The sequence below is a fragment of the Neodiprion fabricii genome, chromosome 2 (genome assembly GCF_021155785.1).
Source record: "Neodiprion fabricii isolate iyNeoFabr1 chromosome 2, iyNeoFabr1.1, whole genome shotgun sequence".
In the NCBI taxonomy this organism is placed as follows: domain Eukaryota; kingdom Metazoa; phylum Arthropoda; class Insecta; order Hymenoptera; family Diprionidae; genus Neodiprion; species Neodiprion fabricii.
In genome coordinates, this window is record NC_060240.1 from 18,906,411 (window position 1) to 18,925,726 (window position 19,316).

General features: G+C 40.5%; 2 protein-coding genes across 2 annotated transcripts in view; one reads left to right on the forward strand and one right to left on the reverse strand.

Moving 5' to 3' along the window:
- The window catches only part of LOC124175102 (sodium-dependent neutral amino acid transporter B(0)AT3), a 554,844-nt gene that overhangs the window by 48,813 nt on the left and 486,715 nt on the right, over positions 1-19,316 (forward strand). The gene's annotated exons all lie outside the window — the stretch shown is intronic.
- On the reverse strand, positions 6,221-7,419 carry LOC124175568 (putative nuclease HARBI1). The gene is made up of 4 exons (XM_046555966.1): positions 7,265-7,419; positions 6,913-7,147; positions 6,724-6,838; positions 6,221-6,456 (listed from the first exon to the last, which is right to left on the reverse strand). Exons 1-4 carry the CDS (start codon positions 7,417-7,419, stop codon positions 6,221-6,223), a joined length of 741 nt encoding a protein of 246 aa, XP_046411922.1.

Sequence of the window (19,316 nt, forward strand, 5' to 3'; positions counted from 1 at the left end):
CAAGCTTGTGCATTGATATTTTGCTCATCCGGATTGAATAGCGGAAAAGTAACTTCATGATGAGAATCAGCAATTGGACTTTGCATTTTTCGAATTAACTCCATCATATTTTTATTTTGATTCTCAAACAAAATTTGCCAACGATCTTCCGAAGTATCAGAATTGCGTTGAGGAGTCCCGGACGGTAATTCTGAAATGGATGGTTCCGCGTCCCTTCGGTATCCCACTTCTGATGTCGGAGAATGGCCAGATAACACTCGCGAACTTTGTGTTTTGCGTATGGGACGCATGATGAACCACCTTTTTATTCTTTTACAAGATAAAAACGGAACTTAACTCATTGAACAAAGCTTTTGAAATTCAACGTTTATAACAAGATCCAAAATGCTCAATGTTTATTCTGTTATTGATCTTTGCCGTAGTTTCTCTGGAGACCGAATAGAAGAAAGCGGTGATAATCCTCCTCTTTATTCATTTCATTATCCTTGACATATATATATGTCGGCGTAAAGCCTCGGAAAGGCGGAGAGGATGTGAAGTGTTCATTTGGGCGTCGATTATTCATATTTAGCGTGACGATCCCGACACGTCTGGTATGCTCTCTAGCTAACCCGTAACTGTCGATTTCGTCCAAGCGTTGTTATAAACAAACCATTTTTCTGTTGCTAAGATACCATCATTCAGCTATACTCATAGCTTGCTGATAACGCTTGACGCTTGATACGGTGGACCCATCGAGAGTTTAATTTCAAATGAAATATCCTTCCATTCACTAAATACATTTTAAAATGGAATTATTAAACGAGATTTGTGATACTATATATATGTATATATATATATATATATGTATGTATATATATACATATACGTATCGTTGAATATTTTCAAGCACATTGTTATCTGCCTGTATATATTAATCGCTGCGAATACCTGTACATATAAAACAATACGAAAAATATTTTCTAAGTCAAAATAAATAAGTTTCTATCCAGATTGTATAATTTTTTTGAAAGTGACGTATGAATTACAAAAATCGCAATATTATAGCGCAGGAATTTTGCAATATTGTAGGAATTTCGCAAAATTGCAGGAATTTTGGGAATATTACAGAAACATTGCAGATATTATGCAATAAACGCGGACATAGAGACATTGCTACAACATTGCAGGAAAGTTGTGGCAACATTGCGCAATATAATCGCAACATTGCCAATATTACAAAGTTACGTTGCTGCAACGTTTTAGCAAAGTTTCAGTGCTGTAAGTGTCTTTATTATGCGCAGCTAGTTTGCGCCGATCTAGCGTCTTCGCTTTGCTGCCGATCTGCTACAATAAGTGCAGGTAGGGGTGCTTATTTTGCGGTCAAATACAGTGCGAGTCTTTCCTCGTAGAGCGTAATACTTGGTCCAATTTATACGTTGACAATACAGATGACGATTATGTTTTTACTAATTTTCTACCTACAGGGTGAGTGTCGATTATCAGGGTTCGAGGGTTGATTGAGTTTTCGAGGAGTCAATTCGACTTTTGACGCCGAGGAAGAGTTTTAATTTCCTGTCATAAGCAGCTGTACCTTTTCTAATTGTAAGTCTTCTAGGTAATTTAGCCTCTATATCGAAGTACCATAAGTCAGAATTTACTGTACTAATGACTCAAATAAGCTTTCGTACACGTTCCAGGAGTCTAATTTTAAACCGTGTATTAGGTTCACGGCTGCTATACTTACAGTTGACGTTTGACTTTCGCGCTCAGGGACGGAGAACTCTCTGTCCACAGCTCGGGTTGCGCACGCAACCACTGAGCCATGAGGATTGGAACCAGCGTTTCCTCTCTCTTGCCAGTATCGCCTCGCATGTGTGACTGTAAAGTTGTAAGCAGAGTTTCTTTTTTCTCTTGTTCCTTTCGTTGTATCGAGTTGCAGAACAAGTAACAATCAAAGTGTTCTTCAATTATAAAGACATCGTGAACTGTTTTATAAGTGTCACTTCTTTTACTGAACCTTTCCTCCACCACGGCACGAGTTTGCGGCAACACTTAATGCTCCAGCTTATTCTTGTTATTTGCTTCGAAGTCAATTCATAATCTAGTCACTGATTGTGAAACACTTTAACCCCTGGATATCCATAATTCTTGTCATACTGAATTTCTTGATCTCCAAAGTAAACCGCGGCGTACTTCTTTTCATGTTGATATCCACCTTCTTGGAATAATACACCTTGGTTTTTTCTGCATTCGTTTTTAGTTTGTTGATCTGGCAATATTCATAGAGGCTGGAAATGATTTTTTCATATAGATATGAGAATCGGCAAAGATCACAATATCATGCGCATAATAATATTCTATCGATAAGATTTCCTTTAAATGCATGACTGAGATTCCCCTTATTCCCCTTTTTACCAAAAATCCTTCCAAATCAGTAGTGAGTCAAAAAACAAAATGGTTGAAAGAGTTTCGCCTTGCAAAATGTCTTAAGTGATTTTCACCGACTCAGAGGTTTCCCATCCCCTCTTTGATCTTCATATTCGCGGACTGATTGAACTGATACTCAACGTCTGTAGCTTGTGCCATAGCCTAGAATGGCTAACTGAAACGAACGGCGCCTCCATCTTTCGTTACTCGCGCTGTGCGCGTGACGTCGCTTTTGAAACAAAAATCGTAATATACATAACTATATGGGTCATTGTGACTTCAAACTTTACCAATTCTCTGTTTGAAATGTTTACTATCGTTAGATATACTTGTAATTAATAACTATTTATTTAATGCATAATAAAAGCATATTTATATTCAACAAGATTGTGAAAAAGCGGCACAGTGCTCATTGTGCGAGTTAAACCGTCGATTCACTTTTGACCACCACGTTGCCAAACTTTAGTTGCAATATCTTAGCTGACAGTAAAGATGGCCGATATATGCAGTGAGTTTACCTAGTCTTAGATACAGAGCACGGTCGTTTACACAGGTCTGGGCACTCCGGCTGTAAAACCGTGCTCGAAAATGAAGCCGATGTTGTGAATTTTCGCCGCTAGCGCTAGTGAGGGAGAGGCCTACTTAGTACGCATGCGCGGTAACTAGAATAAATAACTCATCAAAAATACAAATCTGCAAGCCTAGCACGCAAGCGCACGGAGTAAAAGACGGCTGCCCTATATTCCTCTCTTTGTTGCACACCGGCCACGGAGATTGCAGCGCTCCGGTCTTTGGCGCACAAATTGAGAAACACAGGCTCCAAGACGGTCACGCTGCGTTATATAGGAAGGGGCTCGGACGCGTGATGAAAGTCGTCGAGCAAGCAAGCGCGAGTAACGAAAGATGAAAGTCTGTGAACAGACGTATTACTAATACACTTTTTCCTTAGGTTTCCGGATGTTTAACTGAACTATTGATTTGGGGGTGAAAATATTGACCAGATATTATCTGGTTTTCCAAAAACCCGCGTAGCACTTTCAGGTAAAAGTGAATTTGATTCGCACCAGTTATTTATTCTCCTATTCAGTATGCCTGGGAAAACTTTGGCTAAACAGTCGATCACCGCTATCGGCATGTAACTCGAGGGCTCAGATCTATCGCCTTTGTTTTTGTATAGAATTTTCACAGTAATATTTGACCATATCGCGGGCGTATACTCTTGCTCGAGTATTTTATTAAACAAGACGTTTGTTAAAAGCCTCCAATTTTTAGGCAAATTTTCAAGGAAGTCGTTAGTAATACTATTTTTTCCGGGCGCTTTACCGCTCTTGCACTTACTTCCACTCAAAGGTTCGCTTACCTCCATTATTGCGATCGGTGATTCACGCTCCAGAACTTCTCGTATCGTAAAATAATCGTAATTATATTCTAACTCTAATGCCGGGTTCACATAAACGCGGTGGTGCACTGCGCGGTCGAGCGTAACTAATCAAAATGCTTGAAATCTGCTCCGCGCGTTGTCGCGGTCGCTCCGCCATAAATAAAGTCTATTTATATTTTCAGTGGAGCGGAGCCAGTGGTTCGGCGGAGTGGGAATCGGACCTCTCTTTCTACCTCTTTTTATTGGTTAGGTGTGGTTTGGTTAGGTGTGGTTAGGCGGAGTTATCCTGTGCCGGTTGCTTTGTTTGTGATTATATCTGATTAAATTAAAGTAATAAGCAAAGGGACTATGGTAAGTACAAGATTTCAAAAATAATACTTCTTAATATTTGAAATAATAAGAATTTATAATATTCAATAGTTTTTTCGCGATATATTCATATAATGCCTCATATATACGAAATTAACTCAATGAATTTCGTTAAAAAGTTGTTTTCATCTGTTGTTACACCTGTTGTTTGTCCGTACAGCTACATATAAAAATTGGTCATAGAATAATATGTACATACATAAATGTTATATGATTGCAGGAGTATATGACTTGTAAGTTTTGCTCCGACCGAGTGGAAGCAGACGAAACAGAGTTTCATAGGTGTTTTCTTGGGCAAATGGACGATGTTCGTGTTGACGAGAACGGAGTATTGTTCTCAGGTAAAATTAGTTCAGTTACATTTGAACATCAGACAATAGTTTCAAGTATACGTTAATATACACAATGATATTCCTTTCAGTTGAAACGTGTAACGAAGAAGCTGGATCTATTCCACAAATCGGCTTCGATGAGCTGCTGATTGCTGAAGTGCAAAAGTATCCACCATTGTACGACCACCGTCTAGAAATTGATCAGCGAAGTCGTTTAAAGCGTGATGGTTGTTGGCAGAAAATATTCGATAGCCCTAGAGGTAATATGTATTGTGTGCACATGTGAAGAAAAAATACTCTATATCACCATAATATAGGTCGGATCCCCTTGAAAGAATTACCAAAGAAGTGGAAAAATGAACGTGACAAATATATAAAAACCAAGAAAAAGATCCATAAATATGTACCCAGTGGGTCAGCTTCTCAGAAGAAAAATCCACCAAAGTATAAAAATTATGCCCTGATGCAGTTCTTGGATGACTCGCTAGAAAATAGACAGTTAGTATCAGTTGCTTTGTACATTGCGTACAGAATTCAATATAAAATATGTTACACATTCTCAGGACAACATCGAACTTGAACTTTTCTGCATCATCTTCGCAAAGCGCAGATAACTAGAATGACCAGAATGATGAGTATGATGTCTTGGATCTCCCACCGAGCAGCCCCAGTACTAGCAGTGTTGATCAATCTTGTTCAAATGATGGATTACGAAATAAAAGAAGTACAGAATCAACTTTAATTACTATTCAATGAGTATATGTACTATGTAATGAGACATGTGTACTGTGTTTTTGTGTAGGAAGAAGCAATAAGTTGTCCAATATTGAAAAGGCCTTGTTGGAAGCAATTCGGCAGCCGATACAAATGCCACGACCATCTACAGGCCCTCGTACACCACCAGCAGTCAACGAAGTAGATGCATTCTGCTCAAGATTGGCAGCTAGTTTGAAAAGACTGAATTCTTGTGATCGGGCACAAGCCGAAATAGAAATGCTGCAAGTGCTATTTCGTTGGGAATATGGCACAAAATGAGTATTTGGAAAACCCACATATTATTAAATAAATACAAATGTTTTATTTTGAATGTACTATAAATTTACAAATTTTATTACAAACTCACAAATATAAAAGACTATTCATTACAATTCGATCGATACATTATATAATTTTTTTTTTCAAATATTTGTTCCACCTTGTATACGGGGTACTACCCCTTTTGACAATCTCCTCGCCTGCCTTTTTTTCCAATTCCTTCCTTCTTGAATTTGCACGAGGGCATAGGGAAACTCCGGAAAACCTGGCCGATACAGTCGGCTATATTTTTACTGAGTTTTAGGTGTACTACTATCCACCAAAAATTCAAAAAATTTTCCTGATAATATAATTTTAGGCAATAATTAGCAATAATTTGAATATACAATTTGTAGAGTTGGGGCTAATACACAATTAAAATTAAACGTATCTGTTCATTTACAGGTGATTGCTTTCAAACTTTTTTTGCGAACGAAAGAATTTTTTGCATTTCATCGATTAACCAAATTCCGACATTATCAGATCTCAAATGTCGTCATTGAGCATACCTCAATCCTCCCTGATACAAGTATCCTTGAAAATCATTGTTTTGTGCTAGAGCCTACTGCCACTCAACAGCACCTTCATTGTTGAAGAAATCAGTAAATGTCTCTCGCACTATACTTGCATTTTGGCTGTACCTGTTGCTTCCTGTTCAACGGAGTTTAGCTATTCCCATAGCACATGGGACTTCAGCCCGCCATTGACCATCATTGATGTGACCAGTTGACGATGTGCTATCTGCGAAAACAGGTGGACAATATGTTCTTTTCATGGCAGGTGTGGAATCTTCATCCTTCTTTAACCAATTGTGGAGACAGACAGATGCTTTTATTATTCCCTCTATAGTTTCAGTTGAAGCAAGTATAGGCCTCTGAAATATTTTCCACCCTGCAACCATAATACCAAATACGTTCTCAATTACTCTTCGTGCTCTGCTCAGTCGGTAATTGAATATCCGCCGTTCAGGGGTCAAACTAGCCCTAGGATATTGTCACAACATATATGTTGTCAATGAAAAAACTTCATCTGCTACCGTGACGTAAGGCAATGCTTCCCTAACTGATGAAAGTGTGGGTAGAAATAATGAGAGTAGCTCGTTTTTAAAGGCTTTTCCTATATTCGATTTTCGAAAAACTCCACCATCACTCTGTCTACCCTGAGCCCCTATGTCAACAAGGGTGAACCAATAAATAGCATCACACATTGCCATGAGCATTAGGCTGTGACTGCCTTTATAGTTGTAATAGGTGGACCCCGAATTTGGTCTAGCCTGCAACAATTATGGAAGATGCGAGATCAATATAAATGAGTGGTATTGAGTCTATGATGATTGTTTCGTCTTACCTCAATGTTAACGTGTTTTCCATCTATGGCCCCAATACACTTTGGGAAATTCCATGTATCTTTGAATTGTTCTGCTATATTTAGCCAATTATGTGCAGATGGTTGAAACAACACTTTATCTTTCAAAGTTGTCCATAAAACCTCACAAGTGTCGGATATTATTCCTGTGACTGTTGATTTTCCTATACGGAAAGCATAACTCAAGGAAACCATGCTATCGCCGGAAGCTAAATATCTGAAAATTGGGATATAACATTACAATGAGCGTAAATGCTAGAAAGTATTAATGAAGTAATAAGGGCTCTTGATACTAGAAATGATAGTAAGTTATTGAATAACAGCGATAAAATACCTGAGATTCAGGGCCAACCTGGTCGAAGCTGTAATAGGTTCTCGAACCACATGAGATTTTGTTATGCGGGGACTCACTAACTGAAGGAGAGTATCAAACTGTTCTGGTTGCATTCTCAAGTAATTTGTGTACTTTTCTGTATCTTTCAACCTCATTTCCAGAATCAGCTAAGGGGCCGTACTTGAATTACGTAACGGAATTTGAAGAACTTTTCAACCCCTACCCCCCCTGTGTATCAGATCATAACAAAATGTCAACCCCCCCTCCCCCCGTCCCAAATTGTACGTAATTTTTCGGAATCAAATAACGAAATAGCATAAAATTTTATTAAAATCATTTGTATTTTTCATTATTCTTTTATTTATTAATTATTAATTAATTATTAATTATTAATTAATTATTAATTATTCAATTATATTATTAATTTAAGATAAAAAACTTCTAATATTCTTTTCTTATAAACTATTGCATTATATTATTTCTACTTAAAATATATTTTATTAAAATTTCGCATAAAAAATAAATCTTTCTATAAAATTTTTTTTAGAAAACTTGAACGTAATATTTGGTAAGAAACTGATGAGTCTACTATCACTCATGATATTATTTGCAATTTGACTTTAGCAGTTAGTTTTAACTACATAATGTCATCGGTCCATGGAGTGTTAAGCCAGTCTCCAACGTTTTTAACTATTGGTATACAATCCTTACTGTCCAGTACTGAGTCATTTTCGAGTAGGATACAATCGTTATCAACACTTTCTATGTCAATCCATTCTGTTTCTTCAGTGAATGGTGATTCCAATTGACAAAGTAGTTCTTTGCCTCTACGAGCAATGACGCGTTGTGGTCTAATTCTCGAAGTTTCAAGCGGCGCTCCACGGGGATGGACATTTTTTCGATGTTTTAGAGCACCTTTTTTTGATGAAGTATAAAATCCACAAAACTGACATATTCTACTTGCAAGATCAGCCTGAATAGAAGGGCAGTAAAAATCATAGGGCAGAATTGAAAATTGTGATGATTCTGGCTTCATATTCAATGACAAACGTAAGAGAAGAGGAGCAAACTTAAACTCTGTTTTATCATTAGGTGGTGGTATCGTCAGACCTGAATCAGTCATTTTCAAGGGATATGGGGGTGGCAAATGTCCGTCAGGAAGTAATGACTTCAAATTACTCCTAAACTCTGTGCAGCATTCAGATCTTCCACACTTTACAATCTGTAAACAGCAGCGCACTAGTTTCAAAATGTTAAAGGATTGGCTATAACAGAATCTGGCGTGGGAATTCAGTTTGAATTTTTTTATCAATTATCAAAAAATTTTACATTCAATTCAAAAAATTACGTACAAGCATCAAAAGACCCCCTCCCCCGTATCGTAACAAAGTGTAACAATCGAGTCTGACCCCTCCCCTCCCTTACGTTTGTTACGTAATTTAAGTATGGCCCCTAATCTGCTCCTCGATTTTTGCGGGTTTCAGGTAGAAATATATCCCGGACCCACTAGTTCCTAGTATTATTCCGGCGTGTTCTTTTTCTCGCACGAAGGTTTAAGTAATATAATATAAGCAGTTTTTTTCGTCGTTCGCAGCTGTACAGTACTGTACACGTACAATTGTCGTTGATATTCGTAATCTGAATTCATGATTTACAGATGCGACAGCATCTCGACGGCAAAAAAATTGAAAAAAATTAAAAAATTAATAATGTCTATACCATTCTTATTACTCGTTTATATTTCGGAGCACGTTTTCCGCTGTGGCATGCTTAGACACTTCCATTCAAGTTAGGTTATGTTACGTGTTGTTTTCTGAATGCACCACCTTGGTACTCCGCTCGACCGCGCACCGTGTCACCGCGTCTATGTGAACCCACCAAAGACATCATCATAATAATTTTAATAGAAATCAGGCCAGGAATCACGTTTCATCATAGTTAAGCTTCTACTGTATTTTTTTCTTGTTTGATTTATTGCAGACCACAAATGTTTGCAGTTCCTTGCATTTAAAATGTTCAAGATGATCTTATTTTTGAAGACATCCTTTGATTTTTTCACTTTTTCTCGACAAAATTTTTTCGATTCTGAGTAGTAATGTTAGGACGGATTTTGGAAATGATTTTTCTCACACACTTTGAGCAACTTACGTACTTCAAGCTTCTCTATATTGCAATCCTTATCGGCCTATGGTTTATACTTTTATCAATTACAGCCACTGGCCATTCCTGAGCGTTGAGCGGCTTCTCTGATATTATTTCTCACAGGTCGCATAACTTGTCAATGCTCAGGGCTTGCATGTTTAGAATTGGCAAAAGCTTAATTATATCGCAAAAAGACTTGTTCCTATGAGATCTCCAGTTAATATCTATAGGAAGTTTTTGTTTGTTAATTACTTTTTATATAAAAATCATCGGGAAATGATCACTGCCCGTAATAGTATGTGAAACTTGGAAATCTAAAATCATATCAAAAGCTAGAATATTACCCCAAACTCAGTCTATAACTGACCTACCGACACTGCTTACAAATGTGTATTGCCTCAGAAAAACACCTTTTATCCTTTCAACAAACAAGAACAATCCTTAATCATTAATTGAAATATCAGCCTCCCCCTTTTATTTATACCCAGATCCAGCGACTCTTGTAACACATTCATTGCCGCATATCTCCAATCTTTCTTATATCGATAGTAGCGCACTACATCTCTTCTGGGGGACTCATGTGCATAATACCGACAGTTGCAGTGTACATACGTATAAGTTAATGCGCGCACAATGATTATAAATACAGGGTGTCCCTAAATTGAGGGACACGGACCAGCCAGCGTGATACCTGACTGTAATGCAACCGAGAATTTCTTCACCGGAAGGTCATCCGACGCATAGTTTTTGAATTATAAGCGATAGCGTTAAGCCAATCAGATTGCACCATTTCATCTGGATTTGCCGCCACGGAAATTGCTGTTTTGTTCGTCTGGGTGAATTATTATTATTCGGTTACAAAGTAAATATCGGCACCTCCCCTCTCTCGCTGTTGTACCCCTTCTCGAGCGCTGACCTCGGTATTGTTGCCGCGGCACACGCTGCCGGCCGCACACCCACGGACGCACACTTGTGTGTGTGAAAATAAGCGAATGCCCAGCTACACAATACTACCAAACACACATCTACGAGTGAAAATAAAAATAAATCTCGAAATAAATCAGCCGATTTAAGATCTAATGTTATAAAACACTTCCAATCATCGATGTATGCATAAAACTAGAGATTTTAGACGGTTGATATGCCGTTAGGGTTCATAATTAGTCATTCAATCAATCTGAATTATGCTTTCCGAACATTTTCTGTGTCTTTGCAACATATTTTTTCCACTAGTTTGAAATTCATCATTGACATACGATTCTTCAATAATGCGAGGAAACAACAACTCGCTGAATTGACGTGTCAATAGGTTTGTAAATCAATTACAATTCACCTGAGTTAACACAAAATAACTGAATAAATGAGAATTCACTGAATCACTAAAAATGATAACTGAAATCATGAGAATTATTTGAGATATAACTGAATTAGGAAGAGTTGTGATAAGTCAAGTTACTTTGAATAACTTTAGATTCGTGCGAAAATTTTATGTTTAGAGAGAAAAATAATTAAATTCAAATAAAAAAGTGATTTTAAATCAAGAAGAAGAAAATTTCCAAATACCTGAATTCAAATGAAGCAATTTGAATTTAATAAATCTATCCGAATTTAAGGAAAAATAATAATTATTTATATTAAAAAAGAGAAGTAAGAGAAGAGATCGAGCCAGACACCAGCCCCAACGACACGCCGTCAAAGAAAATTTTCGCAGCTGCCCAACCAGAAGGAACAGTACCCTCAGCTGCAGAGTGCGACCCTTCTACACAACACACTGGTAAAGCAGAAAATCCAGATATCATAGAAAAGCTTCTTGCTGAATTCAACAATATGCGAGACGAAAATAAACAGCAATGCAACAATATGAGAGAGGAAAATAAGCAGCAATACAACAGCATGACCGCTCAGCTGGCCACGGTCGCCGAGAAGCACGAAAGCAATTTCGAAGATCTCAAACGAAAACTGCGAATGTGCAAAGAAGAAACGACTCAGGAAATTCAAAAGCTGCAAAACCAGATCATGGCAATTGAAAAAAAATACGCAGAAAAAGTGGCGGCTTTGACGGAGAGATACAAGAAATGAAAAGAGATTGAGCGACTCTGAAAAAGCTCAAAAAAGCACAGGGGCAGTGGAAAGATCCAGCAGGCTGCTCAGTCAAATCGAAGCCCTAGCAAAAGACACGAGGAAGAATAACGTCATTCTTATAGGATAAGAATTTCAGCGGGATAATATTAAAGGGGAAGTAGATTCGTTCTTCCAGAAAGAGTTCAACGTGCAAAACAAAGTGCTCAAACCCAGAATAATCTCAAACAGGAATAATAAGAATATGATTAGAATCAAATTAGATTGCTGGGACATAAAACAAGGAATTTTTACTCAGAAGAAAAAGCTGAAGGGCAGAGAAGTTTTCATCGACCATGACCTGACGTTCAAAGAGAGACAAGTCGCAAAGGATTTGAGAGATCTCAGCAAGCAGCGAAGATCTGAAGGGCACACCGTCAAGATTAGCTATCAGAAGCTCATCATTGATGGAGCAGTGTACCATTGGAATAAGAAGAAAAAAGGCCTAAAAAAACCAAACCGCGAAACTGAGGATCCTGCAACCAACACGAGCGCCTCAACTTCAACGCAAGTTTCAAAAAACTGCACAGAAGGTCCAGGGACAGCGGCATAATTTTTTGGAACGTGCACTAGGGGTGGGCTAGCAGTGCTGGTGAGGAAAACAATGCAAACCGAGGTCATCGACATGAGTCCGTGGTGGCTGTTTGTGTGGACGGTAGTGAGAGAAACTGTGCTCACCGTTAGAGTTATATACTTTCGCCTTGGGCTCGAGTTTAAGCATATCTTGGAAACTATTCCAAATCGCGGTTGGGGAAGTGGAGGAAAAGGTGGGCGATGGGACAGTCATTATCGGAGGTGAGTTTAAAGCGAGAGTGGGTGAGTCTGACGCACTCCCTGGGGAGATTTTTGTTAACGCCTGTTTCTATGGTACGCTGAGAAATTGTGATGAAACAGTGAATGCGAGGAGCCCGCCGCTCTCAGAATTTATGCAGACTAACGGATATGTCCTAGTAAACGGCAGATCGCCGGGTGACCGCCCGGCGAGACCTACCTATTACTGTAAAAATGGAAGAAGTGTGATAGACCTGGTCTTTGTAAAGGCATCCAGCCTTAGCGAAATTGAAGATTTTGAGATAGAAACAGAAGCAGGCCTATTGGACCACCTTTCAGTGATGCGCAATTGGGGCTGAGATAGAGGAAAATTATGGCAGTAAACTTGGAGACACTAACAGGGGGACAAGATTAATATGGGCAAGTGAGCTATTGTAGCTATACCAAAGCTAAATGAGTCGAGCAAATTTATTACCGGAAATCACGCTGGCAGAAACGGCGGAGCAAGTATACGAAAATTTAGTACAAAGCATGAAACAATCTGCTCAGTTTGCGGGAATGGCACAAAGTGTTGGTAGCACGAGGGACCCGTTTTTGAGGCCCTTCAGAAAGCCCTGGTTCGAGGACGAGTGTAAAGATACCAAATCACTGTTGAGTAAGGCCACAGCAGACTGTGTCCGAGACCACGCAAATGCACAAAAAAGGCTCATATATGTAGAAGCGAAGAAAAAATTTAGAGCATCAGTCGCGAGAAAAAAAAAATATATAACGACACCATTAGAGAAAGCTTTGCAGGCCTCAAACGACCTCAAGATTTTTGAAAGGCTGTTAGAAAATTTAAAGTGAACAATAAAAACAAAGCGACTCTCCCGGTTGACAGATGGAATGAATTTTACGAAAACTTATACACTCCCAGAGCAACGGACGCGACCCCTTTACTCTCTGAACCTGAAGGTATTTACATCCAAATGTTAGATGAGCAAATTACGTTACCGGAATCGCAAAAGACGCTTGAAAAGTGCATGAATGGAAAAGTGGCTGGGCCGGACCAAATTATCAATGAATTCTATAAGTTACTGCCGATTAACGAACGCCTGTACCTCTTGAAACTCTGTAATCTTGTTTTAGAGCTAGAGAGTGTCCCAAGCAGGTGGGCAAAGGTATTGCTCACAATGATTTTCAAGAAGAGGGACAAAGACGACCCGTCAAATTATCGCGGAATAGCACTGGTAAACAATGTAACAAAGATTTTCACACAGATACTGAAAGAAAGATTAGAACAATACGTAGGTAGAGACGAGAGGACTTCTTCCGGAAGTGCAGATGGGCTTTAGGAAGGGCCGCGGTTGCACGGAGTGCATGTTCATACTAATTTTAGCGATCCAGCTACAACTGCGACTGGGAAAAAGAGAGGTCTACGCGATTTTTGTGGATTTCAAGAGAGCCTTTGATTCGATACCGCAAGAGAAACTATGGGCGAAACTGTACAGACTCGGAATTAGCACTAAGATGACAAAAATAATCAAATCTCTTTACGACCAAGCAACAATACAAGTGAGGAGTCGAAATGCTTTTTCAAACGAATTTGCAGTTACGGAAGGAGTCCTCTAAGGTGAGTCTCTCATTCCTCTAGTATTCCTTCTATACATAGCCGACTTCGAGGATTTCTTCAGACAAAGGGGTCTAGAGGGACTCAACATCGACGGAATCCACGATATCGTGATGCTGCTGTATACCGACGATACGGTTATACTAGCCCAGAGTCAGACAGACTTAGCGAAAAAGCTCAGGGTGCTAGGAGAGTATTGCGCAGAAAACGGGCTCACGGTAAACTCGATTAAAACCAGTATAATAATATTTAAAAATGGGGGCCATCCGAAGGCATTAGATCCTAAGTATACGCGACATATGGATAAGAACATCGAGACTGTAACTACGTACAACTACCCGCTCTCGAGCGAATCTCGCTATCGAGCTCGTCGCTCGGACAACTCGGAGCAGTGAATGCCATAAACAAAGCAAAAATTTCATCCGTAGCGGCTCTCGCAATACTAGCAAGAGCAAAAAGTTACTACTGGAAATCGTTTAAACACTTGTACGACAGTTTGATCTCTTCTACTCTATTGCACGGGGTGCCAGTTTGGGATCTAAGATATCTAGATCAAATCGAGAAAGCGCAAACAGGGTTTTTCAAATATTTACTGTACCTACCGAGTAACACCCCGAACTAGGCACTGAGGTTGGAGATGGGTACGATGCAAATAGCGTACTGTGCAATGATTAGGATATGGAATTGGTTTATGAAAATACTCGAAATGCCAGAAAATATCTTGCCAAAGTTATGTATGTTAAGACTGATAAGCCTGGCCGAACGTGTAAACGGACCGTACGAACTGAATTGGGCCTCCCAATTCAGGGACTTCTCAAGTGAAACGAACTGTCTAGACTTGTGGGGAACGCGTGACCCACAAGCCTAGGCGAACAGACCTACCGAGGTCTTCCAGAGATACGGAGAAATTCTGAGAGGGGCGGACCTTCCAAGAGCGCTTGAATCTAATGCGTGTCAGCTGAAAATCCCGAAGAATCTTGAGCTTGCACCTGCGAAATACTTGACTTTAAAGTTAAGCCTACCGGCAAAAAGAATTATCGCCCAACTGCGCCTGGCAAACCAGTACAATTCTAGGATCGCGTACGAGAGATGCGCCGGAAAGTTAGACCCGCACCAAATATGTATGAACTGTAACATGCGAAAGGAAGAAACCCTGATTCATTTTATCTGCGATCGCCCTCTGTACAGCGTGTTCAGGTCGTACTATCTCGGACAATTACTCCTCGACGGCGAGTGAAACCTAGCGCTACAATCACTGCTAAGTTCGCAAGATGTAAGAACGCTCATAATTTTCAAATACGTGAAAAATGCCCTCGCACTTCGAGCCTTTTCGTTAAATGAATAAATTTGTTAAATCATGTAATATAAATAACCATACGAAAAAGTATACCAGTTGTACCCCTCTTGCTATGAGAGACCTAGTGTCCTCTCTATGAGCAATGAACTATCTATCTATCTATCTATCTAAGAGAGCTCACATGCACATACTATAGACTTAAGATCCATATTGATCGCGATTCCGTTACGATCTTAGTGTACAATGGTTTTGCATCAACAATTTGCATGCAATATACCGTCCGTTATCTCGCAACCAAGTTTACATCCGCATAACGCTATGCAGTATATATGTATATATATATATTGTGACGTGGATTTTTCTGCACCTCGGTTACTCGGAGCAAATAACCGGGAACTTACCGCGTGCACAATAATTTGGCGTCCGGCGAGGTATCCTCGATCTGAAACAATGTCGCAAAGTTGTTGTTGGGCGCCTGGCGTGATTAACACGCCTCGAAATCGGTAATGCGAGATACCGCGACCATATACTCGATAGCTCAGTACCGCGGAGAGGGGAGGGGTAAATTTTGGGTAGAGAGAGATGTAACACAATTCAGCCAACGCGTGGCTTGGCTAATTCACTATAAAATTCCAATAATATATTTCTCGACAGCGATATTACAAAAAAAATAAAAATAAAAATAAAAAAATAAAAACAATCATACGACTGCGCAGGTCGTCCTTCGCGATTTCAAATACAATGGTTTAAATTTTATCCAAAAGAAATAAGCAAGGAAGAAACAACAAAATAAAAAAAAATATATGAATAAATCGAGGAGACCTCTACGGCCTACGTGCGCTAGTCGCCGTCTTAATAATAACCTCGACTCGCAAAAACCAAAAACACAATCGGACTCGATGCGCTGCCCGCGAACGTCCTTTACAAAATGGCGCTGATCGCCAACTTAATACTAACTGATAATGCAAACAAAAAAAAAGAAGAAAGAAAAAAAAATATTACATAACTAAAAAGAATATTAAATAACTAAAGTGATGCGAGGCTCGTCGCGACACCCGCGATCCTCCTCTAAAAACGCCTACTCTTATCAGCACGCACCCGAGCTTCACTTCCTCGGCGACGGCGGGACGCAGTCGCGAATTCGAATGCTCCCCGTGATTGCTCGCGACCTATACGATAATCGAAGATGTGTCGGATGACGTGAAATGACCCCGTGTAACGGACTTCGGTCACACTCAAGCTCGAGACAATAACGTCTCGGCTCAACCCGTGGCTCGACTCGATTTTCTGGATTCCCCGAAGTTATCGTTACTCTCTTACGCGCAACTCAGGCTACGGTCACCAAGCAAAAGAATCGGCAAACGAATTTCGAGTACTTTTCGACACGCAAACTAACAAAAGAAAACGGCTACCCTTTTTCGGATCAGCCTTGACTCAATTACCCTCGAAATTCGATCGCGAGAATGTTAACAACGCTTACCGCTCCACATCCACGCGACGAAGGGTCCAACTCCCTCGTGACGATGGCTGTTCATCATTCCTCGCGATCACCACTTCTGTACAATAACGCAAACCCAAAGAAAAGCCTGACCTAACGCAACTTCGCCACGTGACTACTGTCTTAGTTCGTCGCCAGAACTCGAGTGATCTAGGATGGTCGCAACGCCGATCTCATCGCGCGAATTTTTCGTGACGTCATCACCCTAAGAATGCGCAACAATCGATCGGTCATCGATTTTGGGGATTGCGCAACTTGCCGCGCACCTGTCGTCTCTACGCGGCGCAGAACTTAAGGCTAGATCGCGATGTCGTCTCCCGCGCAGCTCTACGTAGTCCTGGGGTTGGGCGGGGTGGTGCTCCCTCGTCGCTAGCAGGTACCCCGCGGTTGCCTTGGTTGGGCGTAAGCGGGGTGAGCGGGGAGGCTGCGGCGCGCCGGCCGCCAGCGGGAATCGCGTCCGCCTTGGATTCCCTCGCTGCAGGGATCTGCGTTGCCCCCCCCTCCGCAGCCTCGGTGTCCTTCCCGCGAGATCGTCGTGGTTTCGCCTTGCCTCGAAAGATGTTCGGTGTTGTAGTTGGTCACTGGAGGGTAGCCGGGGCACTCGAAAAAAAAATTAAAAACAAAAGCCTGAAATATCTGGGTCGCAATGCTCTATTTCGTCCCTGTCGAAGCTCGGGTGCGTGACTCCAGTTCTGGCGCTCTCTGAAATTATTCCGCGACTCGATTTTCTAGACCCTTATTCCTGGATCTCGCCCAGGGTTCAGGGAGTCTCTTGTAACGGGCAGGCCTAACCGAACTGCCACGTTACAATATATATATATATATATATATATATATATATATATATATATTATCATTTTTCATCTTTACATTTTCAATTTGCACTTACACATACAGACCGCAGGGTCTACAATCGAAATTCACAACTCAGGTTCATAAACCTCACTGACCGAAAGCAAGAAATGTAAGAAAAGAAAAGATAAACTGTTCGTAAGGTATCATTCTCAGAACTCAGAAAAGCATTGTTGCAAGTATCTTGTCAGCACTGCACCGATTCGCCTTTCCAAGCCCGATCGTCTTGCACTGACCTAGCTTAAGACAAATCAGAAGTCTTTCCAAAACTTCCATCCTTGAAATGAAACTGATGCAACATAGAATTATCTTTAGACGCCAGAAAATACAAATTAAATTGAACATCAAAGAACGCAGAACAAATTATGACTTCAGACCATTAGGAACTAATTCAAGATCCGGATCACAAAGAACCAAACCAGACTCCAGACAATTCAGAACTCTTCGAGGTCAAGAACAGATCATTCTAAATCACTGAACACTATATTGAAAACCTCCGAATTTTAGTATAACTAATTGTAAATAAGTAAAGAACATCATTGTGAAATCAAATCTCCAAATCAATCAGAACAAAATGTGTATTTGAATTAAAGTGTTGTGTACAAATAGTTATTTCAATAATGCATAGTGATAGTTGGTACGACCCACAACATAATTTCAGATTGAGGCAAGTTGAATGAGAAATATGTACGAGCAGATCATCGAAGCTCGTGAATCTGAACATCATAAGGTTTGTGCCAACTTGAGCCGAAAATCACGCAGTAAATCAAAGACAGTAGTACAGCAAGGGGGGTTCTGGATACAAACACCTTCTTTACCGACCGAGCCGCTCCGCGCAGCCCAGACTCAAACCCTTTTCCGCGCTGACGTCACAGTCTGCCGTACCGAAGGTCAAAACCGTGCAACCTTACCGACAGTTCGAGGGTCAAAATCATGCTGTTTTACCGACAATCTTACCAACCCCGTGCAACCTTACCGACAGTTGTATCGATCGAGAGTCAAAATCGTGCTGTTTTACCGACAATCTGACCGACCGAAGGTCTGCAGTGCTCGCCTGCCAACGGTAGAGGGCGCAGCGGGGGCGAGAACTTTTTTACCGTTCCGCATTCTTCTCCCACGATAGAACTGCTGATGTGTAACATGAACCACTTCGAATTCCTTTCCCACGGTAGGACTGCTGACGTGTAACGTCAACCACCTCACATTCCTTTCCCAACTTATCAACCACGTGACATTCCAAAATTAATGGTTCCGAGAATTGTTTGTCTCAAATTCAACGTCGCACCGAAATCCTTTGACCGCATGCCGCTCGCCGTCAAGTCGAAACTTGTCGAACGCTTTGTTTTGTCTAACCACCTTATCAACCACGTGACATTCCAAAATTAATGGTTCCGAGATTTAGTCGCGGTACAGAGCCATAGATCTGCGGTGTCGGGTTACTATCGCTCTTGGAATGCCAAAAAGTGCGCGCGCATACACAAACTTTGATATCAGCCCCGTGACATTCCTTACCCTCCACCAAATTATGTGGTGGGGGAACGTTATATAAACGAAAAGTGAAAACTTCATCGCCAGTCTGAAGCTGTTCTTGCAAATGAGAAGTGCTCTGGAACAACGTGAGTTGAAGAAACGATTAGAACTGCTCCTCAAGAATATTGGAGAAGTAAAACGTCTATTGAAAATCAGATCCGGCCTCAATCAACTTACAAGAGATTTCGAGCACCTACAACTGGAGAGTAACGACAATAGACTTCTCAAAACTGAA

Coding starts and splice junctions, on each gene's coding strand:
- LOC124175568 (XM_046555966.1), bottom strand. CDS start 7,419: ATGAGGTTGAAAGATACAGAAAAGTACACAAATTACTTGAGAATGCAA. Junction 6,839..6,912: donor GAAAACACGTTAACATTGAG/GTAAGACGAAAC, acceptor TAATTGTTGCAG/GCTAGACCAAATTCGGGGTC. Junction 6,457..6,723: donor TGTTGACATAGGGGCTCAGG/GTAGACAGAGTG, acceptor TTATGGTTGCAG/GGTGGAAAATATTTCAGAGG.